The sequence below is a fragment of the Arachis ipaensis genome, chromosome B10 (assembly GCF_059453495.1).
Source record: "Arachis ipaensis isolate K30076 ecotype BB chromosome B10, ASM5945349v1, whole genome shotgun sequence".
NCBI lineage: Eukaryota > Viridiplantae > Streptophyta > Magnoliopsida > Fabales > Fabaceae > Arachis > Arachis ipaensis.
The window spans coordinates 17,943,762-17,961,331 of record NC_142435.1 but is presented as its reverse complement, the minus strand read 5'-3'; the positions used below and the strand labels follow the sequence as shown (position 1 = coordinate 17,961,331).

At 37.7% G+C, this 17,570-nt stretch overlaps 2 protein-coding genes across 4 annotated transcripts; both read left to right on the top strand.

The window, feature by feature from the left end:
* The first annotated feature begins 4,980 nt into the window (after positions 1 to 4,980).
* On the top strand, positions 4,981 to 14,923 carry LOC107624171 (ENTH/ANTH/VHS superfamily protein). 3 transcript variants are annotated; one of them, XM_016326646.3, is made up of 2 exons: positions 4,981 to 6,154; positions 7,287 to 7,746. In XM_016326646.3, exon 1 carries the CDS (start codon positions 5,091 to 5,093, stop codon positions 6,138 to 6,140), a length of 1,050 nt encoding a protein of 349 aa, XP_016182132.1. In that variant the 5' UTR covers positions 4,981 to 5,090; the 3' UTR covers positions 6,141 to 6,154; positions 7,287 to 7,746. The 3 variants fall into 3 exon arrangements, with proteins under 3 accessions (XP_016182132.1, XP_088362646.1, XP_088362641.1); XM_088506520.1 differs by lacking the exon at positions 7,287 to 7,746 and adding an exon at positions 14,536 to 14,923 and having other exon boundaries at positions 4,999 to 6,154; XM_088506515.1 differs by having other exon boundaries at positions 4,999 to 6,154; positions 6,929 to 7,746.
* Positions 8,695 to 10,490, top strand: LOC148579292 (uncharacterized). The gene has a single exon (XM_088507113.1). The coding sequence runs from the start codon at positions 8,695 to 8,697 to the stop codon at positions 10,462 to 10,464; it is 1,770 nt and encodes a 589-aa protein (XP_088363239.1). The 3' UTR covers positions 10,465 to 10,490.
* Positions 14,924 to 17,570: the final 2,647 nt, after the last annotated feature.

The following is a 17,570-nucleotide window of genomic DNA, read 5'->3' as shown; positions in this document are numbered from 1 at the left end:
CCAAGAAGAAACCAATCCCATCTTAGCTACTTAATAGTTTTTTAAGACTACCAGTCACAAATAACAAGTCAGATTCAGAGAGATCCGTAACTAAGATTAAACAACCTTCATTAAATGAAAAAGCAGAGGATTTAGAAGAAAACTATGAAATACGGTCTAATGCCAGTAGGAGGGGAAATAAGGAGAATGCGATGGTGACTGTGAATGAGGACGAAGGATTGATGGGAGGTAAAGCTTGTGGTCAATCTGTTAAAATGGATAATCTCAAACAGCTAGCGCGCTGAAAAGCAAAGAATTATAAAGCTGTCAGTGGAGTTAAGAGAATGAATGATGGTAAGGAGAGTCCAGAAAAACAGAAGAAAATCTGCCAGTGAGAGATTCAAATGGAGGAAGCTGAAGTGGAGGGCGCCAACCGACAAATGGCATCCACGGGGCCATAAAGGTACTTGTATAGAATTGTTGGGGTTTGAGAATACCCCTGACAATCCATAATTTTAAAGAGATCTATCGATTCCACTCCCCCGAGGTTGGTTTCATCTATGAAACCAAGAACCAACCTCGCCAAGTTGAACTGAAGCTGAGACAGTGTGGGTTTCAAGATTGGTTCATTTGCAATCCAGTTGGCACTGTAGGAGGTATGGCGCTGGCATGGAAAGAGGGTACTAATTTGAGGATTATCACCTTAAGTGACTACTTTATGACAACGAAGGTTAAAGACACAATCAAATAAGAGGAATGGGGTCTAATAGAAGTGCATCTTAGTTGCTCGGCGCTACGAAAGAATGAACAGTTTGAGAAAGTATCTCAATGTATTCAACAATTCCACCATAGATGCCTCATCTTGGGAGATTTCATTGCAATTGTTAGTCCTCAAGAGAAGACAGGGGTTCTAGTGGTTCAAGTTCTTCTATGATAGTATTTAATGGGTTTATTAACAGCAACACTCTGATAGACTTAGGGATGGTAGGTAGACTGTTCACATGGTCCAATAGAAGACAATACCAAGATCTGATCTAGGAGCACCTTGATCATATGATGGCAGCAATGGAGTGGTCTAGTCTTTATCCCTCTGCAGCAGTTGTTAGGCTTAACGAAGATGGTTCAGACCATGCTCCAATACTACTGAACACTAACCCTCTCCAAGAGAGATCCAAAAGAAGGTTCAAGTTTTGAGAGAGACGGTGCAGGGTGGAAGAGGTGAAGAAAATAGTGGAGAGTGCATGGAGGTCGGACATTGAGGGTTCAACAATATTTATCTTAGCATATAAGTTGAAACAATGTACACATGCTATTGTTCAGTGGCAGCAAATATCCCAGACTAACTCTAAGGTGCGAATTGAGGAAATTCAAAGACAACTAGAGGACCTTAGAAATACGGGGATACAAAGGGGCTTTGAGGTAACTAAGTTAGAGAAAAAATTAGAGGAGGCCTACAATCAAGAGGAGAGCTATTGGAGAGATAAATTCATAATCAAGTGACTCCAGGCAGGGAACCGCAATACTAAGTTCTTCCATCAATTTACTCAAGTTCGCTGCCAGAAAAACAAGATATGGAACCTAGTTACAAATGATGGATCTATTGCTAATACCAACAAGGGGATTGCTAATGTGGCTGAGTCTTACTTCTGAGATATTTTCTCGACTTTCCTTATTGCTGATCCGAGTATGAAATTCGATACTTTAGAAGTAAAGGTGTCCCTAGCTATGAACAGAAAACTGATCAGGCCTATTTTTCTATAAGAAGTGAAAAAAGCTACTTTTAGTGTGCACCCCTAGAGTATACATGGGGATGACAGCTTCACCGCTAAGTTCTTTCATTTTTTTTGGAATATTGTGGGAGGAGATGTTTATAAAGCACTTAAGAGCTTCTTTTTAGGTGGCAGAATACTCAGGAGCTTCAATCACACCCAAATCAGCTTAATCTCTAAGATCTCAAATGCTAGAGACATGACTCAGGTGAGGCCAATTAGCCTGTCTTCTGTGGTTTATAAGATTATCTCCAAAGTATTGGTCCACAGGCTTTAAAGTGTTATGAACAAATATATTAACCATAATCAAGGTGCATTTCTGAAGGAAAGACTCATTTCATATAATATTCTAGTGGCTCAAGAATGTATGCACTACTTGAAAACTAAAAGGACAGGCATGGAGATTGAAATGGCCATCAAACTTGATATGAGCAAAGCTTTGATAGAGTGGAGTGAAATTTTGTGGTTTATATTAGAGAAGATTTTGATTCACAGCTGGTGGGTTGGATATGTGAGCTAGTTACCACTGTTTCTTACTCTGTGGTTGTGGAAGGTTAACCATATGATTTTTTTAAGCCATCGAGAGGCATCCGTCAGAGTGATCATCTCTCTCCTTATCTTTTCCTCTTTTTGTGCGGAAGGCCTCTCCTTCTTGTTACACAAAGCAGAGAAAAATAGGTGGATCCAAGATATTCAAATTAATAGGAGATGCCCTATGATCACTCACATACTCTTTGCAGACGACTCAATTATTTTTTGTAAAACCTCCGAGGATAGTTGTGTCAACATTCTTAACCTATTGGACTGGTATGAAAGTTTTAGTGGTCAGCAGGTCAATCTCAATAAATCTGTTGTGTTTTTCAGCAACAACACCCCCTCACGATGTTAGATTGGAGTTGGCAGGAAACTTGAACATCAATCATGTAGGCACCCAAGATAAATACCTGGAGTTGCCTTCTATTGTTCAGAAATCAAAGAAAATTACTTTTGGCGCTGTTAAAGATAAAGTTCAGAAACGAGTGGAAGGCTGGAAAGGAAAGCTCATTTCTTCAGGTAGAAGGCATGTTCTAATTAAGTCGGTTGGAGATGCGATACTGATTTATACTCTAGCATGCTTTAAACTCCCTGACATTCTTATCCAGGAAATCTATGACAATCTTGCCAAGTTCTGGTGGGGACAGCAAAGGAATGAAAGGAAAATAGCCTGGATGAGTTGGGATTGAATATTGATGCCTAAGAACGAAGAGGGGTTGGGGTTCAAGGATCTAAAAGCTCAAAATTTGGCTCTCTTAGGTAAACAGCGTTGGAGGATTGCAACGCAGCCAAATATACTCTTATTTAGAATGGTTAAGGGCAAGTATTTTCGCTATACAAATATTATAGATACGGAGATAGGTAATTCACCGTCTTGGTGTTAGAGGAGTATACTAAAAGGGCGCAAAGTTGTTGAAATGGAGTTGATCCCTTCCCAGCACGCATTCCATTCCCCTATTAGGCTATGTTTCCCAATCAATAATCAATCGCTATGCAGAGTTATGGATCTTATTAGACCATATATTTACTTCAGTTGATTGAAATGAATAAAATCTTAACTTAGGTAAAAAGAAAAGGGAGTAATGACTATACTATGTGTGTATTAAAATTAACTATTAAAATTAACTATTAGTATAAAATATATTAAAATATAAATACACATTGAAAATAAATTAAATTATACATATATTTATACATAAATATATTAATAACTAATTTTAATAACTGATTTTAGTGTATAAATAATATTTTAAAAAAAAAATTATAATGACTCGTTATTATTGATGAGTTGATAAAAAAAAATGATAATAATGTTTGAACAAAATGCATATATACACTAAATAAAAAGTGCAAAATGCATACACTAAAAACAGTGAGCCATCCTTCATTGACTTTCCATGCTTATATTCTTACTAAAATCTTAACAAACCTTTTCTTTACGGAACCAATTTATTCAAAGTGAAAGTGCAATTACGCCACTTTTTCACACAATAACACTAATTTAATTAACTTTCTCTTTCAACCAGGGTTTGTAATCCTACTTGTTTACAATACGATTAAACAGGACTAACATTAATAATATGTACATGCTATAAGATTTTTATTAATTACCATGAAAATCAATTCAACTATAAAGAAAAGGTTCGCTCACACTTATGAGTGCTTAGATATAAGATTTTTATTAATTACGCATTCAAATTTTTATTAATGAAATTGAATTAAGTTGGTCTAACATGATAAACATCAATTATGATTAATAATATTTTAAATTTTATTATTAAATTTGATTAGAATTAATTTATAAAAAATTTTAAATGTCTAATATTACTTATCATAGTTAGGATTTGACTCTTTTAAAATTATATTGTTACTTTAGATAAAAAAAAATACAAATTAAAATAATAAAACTCATAAATAATAAATATTATAAATTTAAAAATAATTAAAATATCACTTTATTACTTTATTAATATTATTTTTTTAGAGGATTTTTTTCTCATAGCCATTTATGAGAACCCACTTCATTTTTTTTGTCTTCTTCTAGAGACCACATCAATGGAATAGTAGCCCTCAAGAGTGCCTTGATTAAAGTGGAATACCCAAGTATTTATTCAACCAATTTTACAAAAGCCAAACGAGTTATAAAATCAATATATCAGAAATCAAACGAAAAATTCCAACCCAACGCTCTTTCCATCACTAATTTTCTTACACCTATAACTTGAAATTGACACTATGGATCATTATTAATTAATTTATTGTAGCGCGCTGTCTCCAACATTTATATTTATATTTCAACTATCTAATGCCTAATAAAGATCACCTAGAACTCCTTATTTGCACCTTCGTCTTGGTCAACTTGTCTTTTTAGATTGCGTTTATTTATAGGTATAAATTATTAAAATAAGAATATAAATACATAAAATTATATTTAAAAGATAAATAAATATAAAATAATATATTTAAAATATTAAATTAATATATTTTGTATAAAAAATATTAAGACATTAATAAAAAATATATTTTATTTTTTATTATTTTTATTAATTTTTATAATTATATATTTTTTAAAAATTTTGTATAAAAAAATAAAATAATTTTTTTATAATTTACTTTGTTATATTTAATTTATTATAAAATAAAATATAAAAATACTAATTTTTATATATTTATGATTTTTTTTTTGTTTGCAAGTGTCTTGTCTTACTCTTACTCTAACCAAACGCAGCTCATATACACTTGACATGTCCCTTAGCATTTGTATAGGGACGTAAAAGACGATATCTGAGTGAGATTTCCGAAATTGAAATGACGAAACTGAGGGAGATCATTGGCATAATCAAAGACAAAGCTTCACAAAGCAAAGCAGCGATCCTCTCCAACCGCGCCAACCTCTCTCTCCTCCGCGCCACCAGCCACGACCCCTCCACCCCGCCCGCCCACCACAAGCTCTCCACCCTCCTCTCCTCCGCCGACGGACCACGTTCCTCCGCCTCCGCCGCCATCTCCATCCTCCTCCGCCGCCTCCACTCCACCCACAGCTCCGCCGTCGCCCTCAAGTGCCTCCTCGCCGCCCACCACGTCATCCGCCACGGCACCTTCATCCTCCAGGACCAGCTCTCCACGGCGTACCCGTGCTCCCGCGGCGGCAGAAACTACCTTAACCTTTCCCACTTCCGCGACCGGAGCTCCACTACGTCGTGGGAGCTCTCCTCCTGGGTGCGATGGTACGCCCACCACATAGAGAACATATTATGCGCCTCCCGAACCCTCGGATTCTTCTTCCTCTCGGCGTCGCCGCCGTCTCCTTCTTCGCCGGCGCGTGAGAACAAAGAAGAGCGGGTTTCCTGTCTCACTAACGGTGATTTGTTAAGAGAATTGGATTCTTTGGTGGCTCTTATCGAAGGGATCACGAAGAAACCCCATCACAACAACAAGATTGAAGAAGATTACAGCAAGAACAAGCTTGTGGATGAGGTTGTTGGGTTGGTGGAAGAAGACGCGGTTATGGCGGTGAGTGAGGTTTCGGCGAGGGTGAACGAGTTCAAGGAGAGAATGGGTTTGTTGAGTTTTGGTGAAGGAGTTGAGCTTGTTTGCATTTTGAAGAGGTTGGAAGAGTGCAGAGAACAACTTGTTGCGTGTTGTTCATGTCTGATGCAAAAGGGAGAGAAGAAAAGGTTCTGGGAATGTGTGAGAGAGTTGAAGGAAGTGGCTGGGAAGAACGTGTTGTGTACGGAAGAAGAGGGTAAGAGAGTTGGAAGACCAGAGAGGAAAACGGAATCGGATCGGTTTCTTGACGGAAGAGTTGTTCTGAATTCGGTTGATTTGGTGCGGTTTCCCTCTTCAAGGTTCTTCTGATCTGATGCTCAAGGGTAATTTTGTAAATATAACATTTTCTATTTTCTATTTTATATTTTATTTTGGTTTAGCATCCAATAATCTGATGTTGATGGGGATAGGGATACATCGTTGTGTGATTGCATTGAGTTGTGTTGTAACTATAAATTCTGCTTCTTACTTGTCTACCTTAGCAATGTTTTTCATTGATTGATAGTATTAGTGGGCTAGCAATATTTTAATAGATTTTGTTAGGTAGATAATAATTTGTGTTAATAATATGAATAATAAATTTTAAAATTGGTCTAATAAAGTAAAAATATAATACATTCTTAAATTATCTACCTAAATTTTAATATTATGATAATCATTCATATATCTAGTAAATTAAACATTCGATATATTTATTATTTACATTGTTTAATATTTTTATTGTCTACTTGTACTTTTTCTATGTTAATTATTGTCAACGAGTGAAAAAGGAGTGAAACGAAGCCAAACAAAAATTGAGTTATTATCCCATTCTATTGTTTGGATACATCCATAATTAGATTACAACTTCCAAATGTAAAGGGATGAAAAATGGAAGTTTTGATAGAATAGAATAAAGTATATTTTATGAGTAAATAGTTAAATTGATTTTTTGAAAGATGATTTGATTTTTAAATTAATTTTTGAAAGATTAAATTAATTAAAATCGTCTTTGAAAGATTTAAAATTACTCACGTTAGTTCATTTGTCCATTCTGTCACTAATGGCGTTAAATTTTGTTGACATGGTATGTTAGTGTTTTTTTTTTTTTTTGTTAGGATTCAGGTTCACGGACGGGTCCAAACCATTAGAAAATTGAAGCCTAACCCAACAGCCCAACTCGGTGGTCACATACTCTTCTTCTCCTCTATGTGTCTCGGCTTCCATGCCGGTTCTAACAGCTGCTACCTCCATCAATTACAGCCTCCTCAATGATTCAAACAATACTGCATCTGACTGTTCTTCCATTTCATCAATCAATGCCTCAACTTCACTAAAATTATAATTGCTAAGTACTTTATTCACATCCATGTCACCATGATCATCAATATCATCTCTTGAGCTATTCATCTTGCTCTCCTTGCTTCAAACTCAACAACACCATCCCGATTGTGATGAAAACCACTACTCTTGTAGACACCATCATCATCACCATCATCACCACTACGAGCACCACCACCATTATCACCAGCACTAGGGACAAAGAGCTCAACCCTGTCACAACCCATGCATCTTGTTTGCTTGTAAGAGGAGAGCATCTCAGCAATACAGTCCCTTCTCAGCCTAAACTCCTTGGGAATCAGAAGCCACCACCATGATCGCATGGTCAATTATCTCAAATATGTCAGAAAAATATGAATAAGACCTAAAGTAACTCTTCCAGTGATCCAATAACTTCATGATGCTCATTCCCAATCAAACCCTCTGAGAGATTTCAATCCAGATCCCAGCAATAGGAACAGCTAAAAAAATGGAATCACCTACCGATCAAAATTTGATTTTTTTCTAGTAAGCAAGGATTTTATTCAACAACAATGAACGCTCAAGTTTGTAAATTTATTAACTTAGTGTGCCATTAATTTGGCAAGATTCGATTGAATGGTCTTTGTTCTAACTTGGCGGCATCCATGAAAGAGTACAAAGGAAGACCGACATAAGCAGAGTAGATCGGTGTAAGTTGCAACAAAGGAAGAGACCACGTTCCACCAGAAGCCAGGGCGGTGATTGAGGAAGAGGATGGAGAGGAGTTGGAAGCAACGACGATCTTTGCAACATTGGGCAAAGGGTGTTCAGCGAAGCAGCAGCTACCTATTCATGCCAGGGAGGAACTGCGGGCAAGGACGAGCGGCGTCGTGGTAGAGGTACGGACTGACGACGACGTGGAACACCTTGCAGGGCAGCGGCGTGGTGGAGCTTCAGGTAGAAGACGAAGAAGCTGCCGAATGTGGGAAGAAAGAAATCCTATTTTTTGCTGGGTTTGGGATTGGTTTGATGCGGGTAGAATCCGGGTTCGGGTTGGGTGGTCAAGCTAACGTGTCATGTTAGTAAAATTTAATGTTAGTGACAGAATAGACGGAGGGACTAATGTGATTAATTTTAAATCTTTTGATGACGGTTTTGATTAATTTAATCATTCGGAGATCAATTTAGAGATGAGTGATCTTTTAGGAATCAATTTGACTATTTACTCTATATTCTATTATAATAAATAATTTGATGAGCATGGAGTGGAGCTCTGCATAACTACTCTTGTTTAGTATTTTTCTTTTTTCTAAACTTTGGGTCCCGTTTTAGATAAAAAATAAATAAATAATTTGCCTCATCTATCATTTCTAAATTTAAACAATGGAATCTCATTAGATTTTATTAGGCAATATTTTACTCATCCTGTAACATTAATCTATAGGATGTAAAATTCAAATAATAAATTAAATTATATACTTGTTAAAATACCCATCTTTTGATTAAAAAAATATATATAATAGATAGTATTTTGTGAAAAAGAAATATTAAATTATTAATAGTTAGTTGAAAGAGTAATGCTATGAAAGGGCAATGCTATGAAATGAAGAGCGAGAGAGCGAGAGGGAGAGAGAGAGCGGGGTGGGGAAACACGGGACGGGGTAGGACTAGGCAATCACAACAACTAGGTAATGATCCAAGGATTTGGAATTGCGAACAGTTTTTCCGGTTGGACCAGGAATCTTTCACTGTTTTTGTGGACAGGCTGCCCAGTGATATATCGAAGCACCAGTTGTTTGAGTTGTTTTCGTGGACGGGAAGGATCAATGATGTATACCTATCGAGGAAGATGAGAAATGGGTTTGTTTATCTGTTTGCGTTCATTCGATACACAACGAAAGGAGGGGCATTGAAAGCAATTTCGAATATGAATCACATGCGATTAAGAGGAAACAAGATCTTTGTGGGGGAAGCTAAGTATAAGAGAGAGATGTCAAAGCAAAAGAAGGCAATAGATATTGAAGAATCAAGGAGGAATGCAGTTGTGGGGGTAGCTGATCATGGAAGCGCTCATGGTCGGGGAGGGGATCAGGTGGATGGAAGAGGGTGTGCCAGTGAAGACGGAGGTAAGCGTGGTGATAGCTCCGCTCAAAACAGGGATCCGTTGGTAAAAATGAAATCAGTGGATACTGTGAAGGATGTCATTGGGATTGGAGGGACGAAGGAAGTGGAAGTCACAGCAGTACCGGATAATTTGGCTTGGTTGCAGAAGAGTATTATTGGAAGTACAACAACGCCTATTAACTTCCGGTCATTGAGGGAAAAAGCTAGCGTGGATTGGCCTCATGTAGTTAGAGTGAGTGACATGGGGGCGTACAAGGCCATGTTGACCTTTGAGAGCGTGAGCAGTTTGGAGGACACACTGGCTTATGGGATGAACAGTTTCATGCAGTTCTTTTGTAGCGTGAGCAGGTGGGAGATGCATGTGCGATGCGCTGAGAGAAGGGTATGGCTTGAGTGTATTGGACTTCCGGTGCAGGTGTGGACTGAAGATACATTCCGTATGATTGGAAGTCAGTGGGGTGATGTGGTGTGTTGCGATGAAGATACAAAGTCTCTTCTGTCTTTTCGCGCAGGACATATCCTCGTTGATACGTATAGGTTTGACGCCATTCATGAAAAGGTTCGTGTTTTGGTAGGAACACAGGGCTTTGACGTCCTTGTTACGGAGGCTGGGAGTAATGCATCTCGAGTAGCACGGAGTGGGATGACGGATGTTCTGCCAAGGAACAATGATAGCCTTGTAGGTCCGGGTCGTTCTTTTGGGAACAATTTAGGTCACATTGGGGTTGGTCGAAGCCACAAACAACGGTTGAGATCGGATGCTCAGGCGGATTGGTTGATTCTGGCGGCTAGAGGGGACGATCAGCAGAAGGGTAGACTGGTAATTCAACCTGAGGATTTGAATGAGTGGAGCAACGGGTTTCTAGTTTCTAAAACGGTAGCAGCAAGATGTACGGAAATCAATTTCACAGATGAAACGGCTGATCATACGGGATCTCCAGCTAGCAATGAGGAGGTTAATTCAGAGCAAACCATTTCCTGGGACTATGGTAGAGTTTGTAGGGGCGATAGGGCTGATCTCTTAAAGAAGGCTACAATGGGATGGGAAGTTACTGGGCCCAATAGCCATCAAATTAGAGCTGAGGCCAACTTATCACTCACAATGGCTAAGGGTGTGCAGTTGGGCCAACAACTAAAAGGCCCACAAGTTGGCTATGCTGGGATGCTCGTCGCGACCAGAGGATTGTGCGGATGGCGGAACGGCGTCTGGGACTGGGGGTCAGCTTGAGGAAGGCGCGATCATTCCTTGTGCCGAGAGAGAGAGAGGGCGGGATTGAGGAATCCTGCGATGACGAACGGCGAGACAGGTATGAGGGGCCAGGATGCGGATGGCGGTGGAGGTCGGGTCTGGCCGGCGACGCTTGTAGTGAGCGCTGATGGAGACCACGAGTCGCAGGGAAACTTGATCACTGGTGGGGGGCCCGGCTTCACTAAGATGAGCCAAGTTCCGAGTGGAAGAGAGATCTGGGGGAATGGCGCTGATGGGTTACCTGCGGCGAGTGCCGTGCGGGAACCGGGGGGAGAGGTTTCGATCGGGTCTGGAGGGGGTTTTGGTTCGGGGCCTGGTTGCTACAGTGCTGAGGGGATTCGATTGAAGGGTGGTCGGGGTGGTGAGGGAGGTTCAGGTGAACCGGAGGTTGCAGCAGCAAAGATAGAGGGGATGAAGCAGTGGCGGATTCAGATGGCCTGGGATATGACAGCTCTGATGTTGGTAGGGAAACGGTGTCTGACACTCCAGAAACCAAATATGCTAAGGATATGGACGAAAATAGAAAGGCATGGGAGCTTGCAATGGAGTCTGGAGCAGTGCAATATGATGAGGAAAATGACATTATGGCGATACTGCAAGCTCAGAATGAAGTAATTGCTCAGAAGAAAAAACAAGCTAAGCAGAAAGAAAAAGCTCGGAGAAGTCGTCCCAAAAATTGGAAAAAGGTGTGTATAAATGTGTTAAAATGATATTTAGCTCTTGGAATATTAGGGGGTTGGCTGGTATCGGCAAATTAAGTATGGTGAAAAACTTTAGGAGGAAATTTAATATGAATATGCTAGGCTTGATAGAGACGAAGAAAGCAGTCTTGACTAAATTTAAAGTAACCCAACTTTGGGGAAATAATGCTGTTCGGTGGGAGTTTGTAGGGTCGGAAGGTGTGTCAGGGGGTCTGATTTTGATGTGGGATGGAACAGTGTTTCAGATGAATGACTGTTATAAAGGAGATAGATACTTATGTGTGGTTGGTGTACTGTTAAAAACTAACTTCCCTTGTGCCTTCTGCCTAGTGTATGGTGCGCATGTGAGGGAAGAGAAGCTGGTGGTGTAGGAAGGGTTGAGTTTTTTATCTGGGCTTTGTCAGATACCGGTTTGTTATATGGGGGATTTCAACGAGGTAACGCAAGTGGAAGAGCGGAAAGGAGCTAGTTCTTTGACGGTGTCTGCAGCGGAATTTAAAACATGGGTCCAGGATATGGAGTTAGTTGACCTACCATTAACTGATAGATTGTTCACATGGTTCAGGGGTCAATCTTGCAGTCGCATTGACAGGGTCCTGGTTAGCTTGGAGTAGTTAGAAGAGTTTCCGGATATAAGGTTAAGAGGAGGGCCTCGAGGTTTATCAGACCATTGTCCGTTGATTGTGGATGTGACAAGAATGGGAGGGGGACCAAGACCGTTTCGGAGCCTAGATTCGTGGTTTTCTTACGAAGGATTCCTAAGGATGGTAAAGGAGGGGTGGAGGAATTTAGGTGATATTCAATTTATGGACACGTTGAAAGGCTTGATGGTTCCGATCGGCAAATGGCATAAGGAGAATTTTGGAAACATGGATATGAGGATTAAACAGTTTGAAGAAGAAATCAAGAAGGTCGATGATTTGGTGAGCAATGGAGAGTATGATGGGACTATGGAAGCTAGAAGGAAGGCACTGGTGAGCTCGTGTAAAAAGTGGTATGTTAGAAAGGAGCTTTATTGGAAGCAGATGTCACGGTCTAGGCATGCTAAGGAGATGGACAAAAATACCCGCTACTTTCACAATTTAGCCTCAGCTCGGAGGAGGAACAACCGAATTGATGCCTTAATGCTTAATGGAAGGTTAGTACGGAATCAAGCCAGGATCAAGGTTGCTATACGGGACTTTTATAAAAACTTGTATCATCAGGAGACTTCACCTGTTATAGGGTTCCGGGATGGGTTGGTTGAGCAGATAAGTAAGGAAGAGGCAACAGAGTTAGAGTTGATGCCATCTCTGGAAGAAATAAAGGAGGCAGTTTGGGATTGTGAGTCAAGCAAGGCACCAGGCAGCGATGGGTATAATATGAATTTCATTAAGAAGTGCTGGGATGAAGTAGGTAGGGAGTTCACTGATGTAGTGATGGGGTTCTTCCAGTCAGCGGTACTGCCTAGGGATTCAAATATCACTTGGGTGGCGCTACCACCGAAGTTTGTAGGAGCCAAAGAAATAAAAGATCTCCGACCGATTAGTATGGTATGTTGTATGTACAAGGTCATATCTAAGGTGTTGGTTCGGAGGATGCGAAAGGTTATGCCGGGTTTAGTTGGGGAGACCCAGAGTGCTTTTGTGAAGGGCAGGAAAATCCATGATGGGGCACTGATTGCATGTGAAATTGTGCAGTGACTGAAGGTAAAGAAAAAGAGCTCCGCGGTTATTAAATTGGACTTTCAAAAGGCTTATGATAGGGTCAAGTGGGGCTTTGTGGATATTGTTCTGCAAAAGATGAGATTTGGCCTTAGATGGAGGGCTTGGATAAAGGAATGTGTCTGCTCCGCATCTATGGCGATTCTTATCAATGGCTCCCCTTCTAAGCCTTTCAAGATGGAAAGGGGCCTAAGACAAGGAAACCCTCTGTCTCCCTTTCTGTTTGTTCTAGTTGTAGATGTTCTCCACAGGATGATTAGAGAGGCTGTGAGGAATGAGCGTCTTTCCCCACTTTTGGTTGGGCGGGACAACATTGAGCTGTCACACCTGCAGTTTGCTGATGATACTATCCTGTTCTGTCCTGCTGAGGAGGCGACTATCAGAAATTACAAACAGTTGTTGAGATGTTTTAAGCTGATGTCTGGATTGAGTATCAACTTTGAGAAGTCTAGATTTGTCCCGGTTAATTGTGAGCGGCGCTGGACACGGCGGATGTGTCATTTGCTGGAATGCAAGGAGGCATCTCTCCCAGTCAGACACCTGGGCATTTCTCTGGGGGCAAATCCGAGGCTCGTTAAGACCTGGCAACCTGTGATAGACAAGGTGGAAGAAAAGCTGAGTCTGTGGAAGGCTAAGACGCTCAATAAGGTGGGCAAGCTGGTCCTCATTAAATCGGTTCTTAATAGCCTGCCCGTTTACTATCTCAGCTTGTACAAGATGCCTAAGGCAGTGGCGAAAAAGTTGATCTCTCTACAAAGACGGTTCTTATGGAGTAAAGAGGATGGAAGGTATGGGATACCGCTGGTAAAATGGAAAATAGTTATGGCTCCAAAAAAGGCAGGAGGCTTGCGAGTTGGGGATACAGTGGTTCGAAATACAGCCTTACTTTTTGAGTGGTGGTGGAGATTTTTGAAAGAGGACTGTCTGTTATGGAAGAAAGTTGTCTGCTCCTGTAATAATATAAAACCATCTGAGATGCTGAGTGGCCAGTCGATACCTACAAAAGGGGTCAATGGAAGGAGGTCTGCCAATTACAAATCAGAGAGCCGCATGTTAGAGAAAGGATGATCAGAGGCTTGTCCATGGAGGTAGAGAATGGTGGAACAACCCGGTTTTGGGAGGATAACTGGTTACCTGGCGGTCTGTTGAAAGATGTGTTTCCAAGACTGTTCTCGGTCTCAAACCTGAAAGGATCTATTATAGGGAATTGTGGGTTTTGGGATGAGTTAGAGTGGAGTTGGAGCTTTCAATGGAAGAGAAAGTTATTCCAATGGGAGTTGGAGCTACTAAACTAGCTTCATGAGAGGATACAAACAGTTAAGCTCACAAGTGAGAGAGAGGATAGTGTGATATGGAATTTTGATAAATCTGGTTTATTTTCGACTAACTCCTTTGTGCAGGTGATGCAAGCAGAAATTCTTCCGGCGGACATCACGAGATATAGTTTCACTAGTGCTATTTGGAGAGGTTTCGTACCTCCCAAGATCAAGCTGTTTTCTTGGTTTGTGTTAGTCGGCAGAGTAAATACCAAGGATAGATTGTATAGACTAGGCGTTATTGAAGCGAATGATAACATGTGTGTGTTGTGCTGTAAGTCTATAGAGTCTGCGTTTCATTTGTTTATTGGGTGTGAGATCACTTGGCAGGTGTGGAGTGCTTGACTGTTTGCTCTTGGGAGGCTCTGGACAATGGCAGGTTCACTAAAGGAGCACTTTTAAAGTTGGACAAGTGATTCAGTGAGGAAGAAGGACAGCAGGCGGTGGTTCATGGATTTTTATGCTGTTATATGGACAATTTGGGTTGAAAGGAATGTGAGGATCTTCAGAAATCAAGCTACTAGTGTGGAGGGAATTATCAGCAGGTCGTTCGAGTTCTCTGATGAATAGTTTGGTGGTGAACCCTATGGTTGTTGATGACAATGCCGTAGAGGACTAGGAATTATCACGTACTTGGTGTTATTGGTCTATACTGTTTGGTCTTTTAATGTTCCACCTTATGTGTTGAGCTCTTTATTTCAAAAAAAAAAAAAAAAAATAGTTAGTTGAAGTTTTGTGCTAGCTAGCTAGGAATGGATAGCTAGGAATGGTGGAGATCGGAAGGGGTCAAAAAATGGATTATGAAATGATTAATGCATGCATAGTATATCTGGTTATCAATCGCATTTACATAAGTATATCAACAATGCAAATTAATTGATTGTTGGCATCACCTCCTACTCCTAATTACTAATTTCCGGATCCACCAAATGTAAGCACAACGGTCCTGTTCACAAAGCCCTTCACGTTTCAGCATCAACGATCATTGGTGGATTAAATAATTATCTCTTCTTTAATTTGTTTTATTAATTGGCACCACCAAAAACATGACCTGGCTACTACTGCATTTAATTTCTCTCTACAGTTTACAGATACAAACGACGCTTTTAATTAATTAATTAATCAAGGACCTAACATTCTAACACTATTATTGACAGATACAAACATTACAAAAAAAAAAAAAAACTATTTTAACATGATTTTTTTTAACAATCATAGTTAAGTATAAAAATTAATATATATTTTTTAATAAATATCACAAATATCAAATTTTCTTTATCATTACAACAGTATAAATTATTTTTTAGAATTATTATATATAAAAAAAATTAAAATTTATCAAAAAAATAAATTTTGACATTATTTTAACTATGAAAATATGTTAATAAAAGTTTTGTCAAAAATAGTATTTTTAACATATAAGTAATTGTAAAAAAAAATTTAAATCTTATTTTGATAAATATTGGCCGTCAAAAATAATTTGTTAAAAAAATTTGAGAATATATTTTTTTATACTTATTAACCGTCAAAAATGTTATTTATTTTGACACTTATTGACCATAAAAAATTCTCAACAAAAATTTTTAACAACGAATGAGATGAGATCTTGAAACTGAAGAATAAACTGAGATTTTGAAGATAAAGAATGAGTAGTATGATCCTAAACTGAGAGCAGTGTGATGCCAAAATTGACGGAACTCAACGAAAAAAAAGGAATAAAGAGTAAGTTGAAAACAAATAAGTGTCTCTACAATCAAATTATTCATCAAAAAAATATAAAGAATTTGACATTTATAATATTTGTCAAAAATATATATTAACTTTTATACTTAACTATGGCTGTTAAAAAAAATCATGTTAAAATAGCTCTCTTTTTTTGTAGTGTGTTTTTTTTTTATAATTTGATTGTAGAAAATTATTCCTCAATTTTGACACTTATTTGTTTTCAACATGCTCCATTATTCTTTTTTTTTCTTGAGCTCCGTTAATTTTGGCATCACACTGTTCTCAGTTTGGGATCATACTACTCATTCTTCATCTTCAAAATCTCCGTTTATTCTTCAGTTTCAAGATCTCATCTCATTATTTGTTAAAAAATTTTTGTTGAGAATTTTTTATGGTCAATAAGTATCAAAATAAATAGTATTTTTGACAGTTAATAAGTATCACAAAAAATATATTATCAAATTTTTCTAATATTATTTTTTATGGCCAATATTTATCAAAATAAAATTTAAATTTTTTTTACAATTATTTATATGTTAAAAATACTATTTTTGACAAAACTTTTATTAACATATTTTCATAATTAAAATAATATTTAAATTTATTTTTTTGACAAATTTTAATTTTTTTTACCACATAATAATCCTTAAAAATAGTTTATATTATTGTAATGAAACAACAAAATTCAGGATCCGCCCGCCGGTTGCACAGACTAGAGATCATTATTATCGGTGCATTTGGTTCATATATAAATTAGTATTAGAGTAACAATCAGATTCCTAAAAATTTTGATCTTCGACTAATTAAATTTTAAAGAACAAAATGTATTAATTTAGTTCTTTATAATAGCATATAGTAATTATGTGATATTTTTCTATCAATTCATCGTATAAAATTTAAAGGTATTATTTATATATACCGTTATTTATTATTATGTATTTATTTATAAAAAATTGTCATGTAAATAATAATTTTTAAAGTAAAATTTTATCTATTTTAATAGAATTCATGATAAATAAAAAATAATTAATAAATATTATATAAAAATTTAAAAAATAGTAACTATTTTATTGTCTAAAATTATATTATTGTTATATTCATGTGGCGGTAATGGGACATATTTTATAGTAGATAATAAAATACATAGATAATTTCGTTTCGTTTTATACAATAATCTATTGATAGAAGAACATACATTTCCATCATTTATTATAGTGAATGATCTAATTAGTATTTTTTTTTCTTTAAGAATTAATTAATTCGAGGTCGAAATCTTCAAAGATTTAATTGTCATTTTACTATTATTATTACCAGGGACGGATCTACTCTTTAGGGTGTGGGGGCAAGCGCTCCCACTACAATTTGAAATTTTATTGAGTAGTATATAATAATAATAATATTTATTTGTCCATACTAAATTATTAAATTTGACCTTACAATAATTTTTTATTCAACTTTCGATATTTGATAGCCAATTTAAGAACTTCATATTAGATGTCCATTATAATTATCAAGTTTTAAATTTAAATAAGATTGATATTCTTTCTTAGAAATCGACTCGAAAGAATATTATCTATTCATTTGTATTTCTTCTTTTAAAATTAGCTTTAGTTTTTTTCATAATAACTACACTAATTAAA

Bases quoted from the DNA above. Each gene is read 5' to 3' on its own strand.
- LOC107624171 (XM_088506520.1), top strand. From the start codon at position 5,091: ATGACGAAACTGAGGGAGATCATTGGCATAATCAAAGACAAAGCTTCA.
- LOC148579292 (XM_088507113.1), top strand. From the start codon at position 8,695: ATGAAAGGGCAATGCTATGAAATGAAGAGCGAGAGAGCGAGAGGGAGA.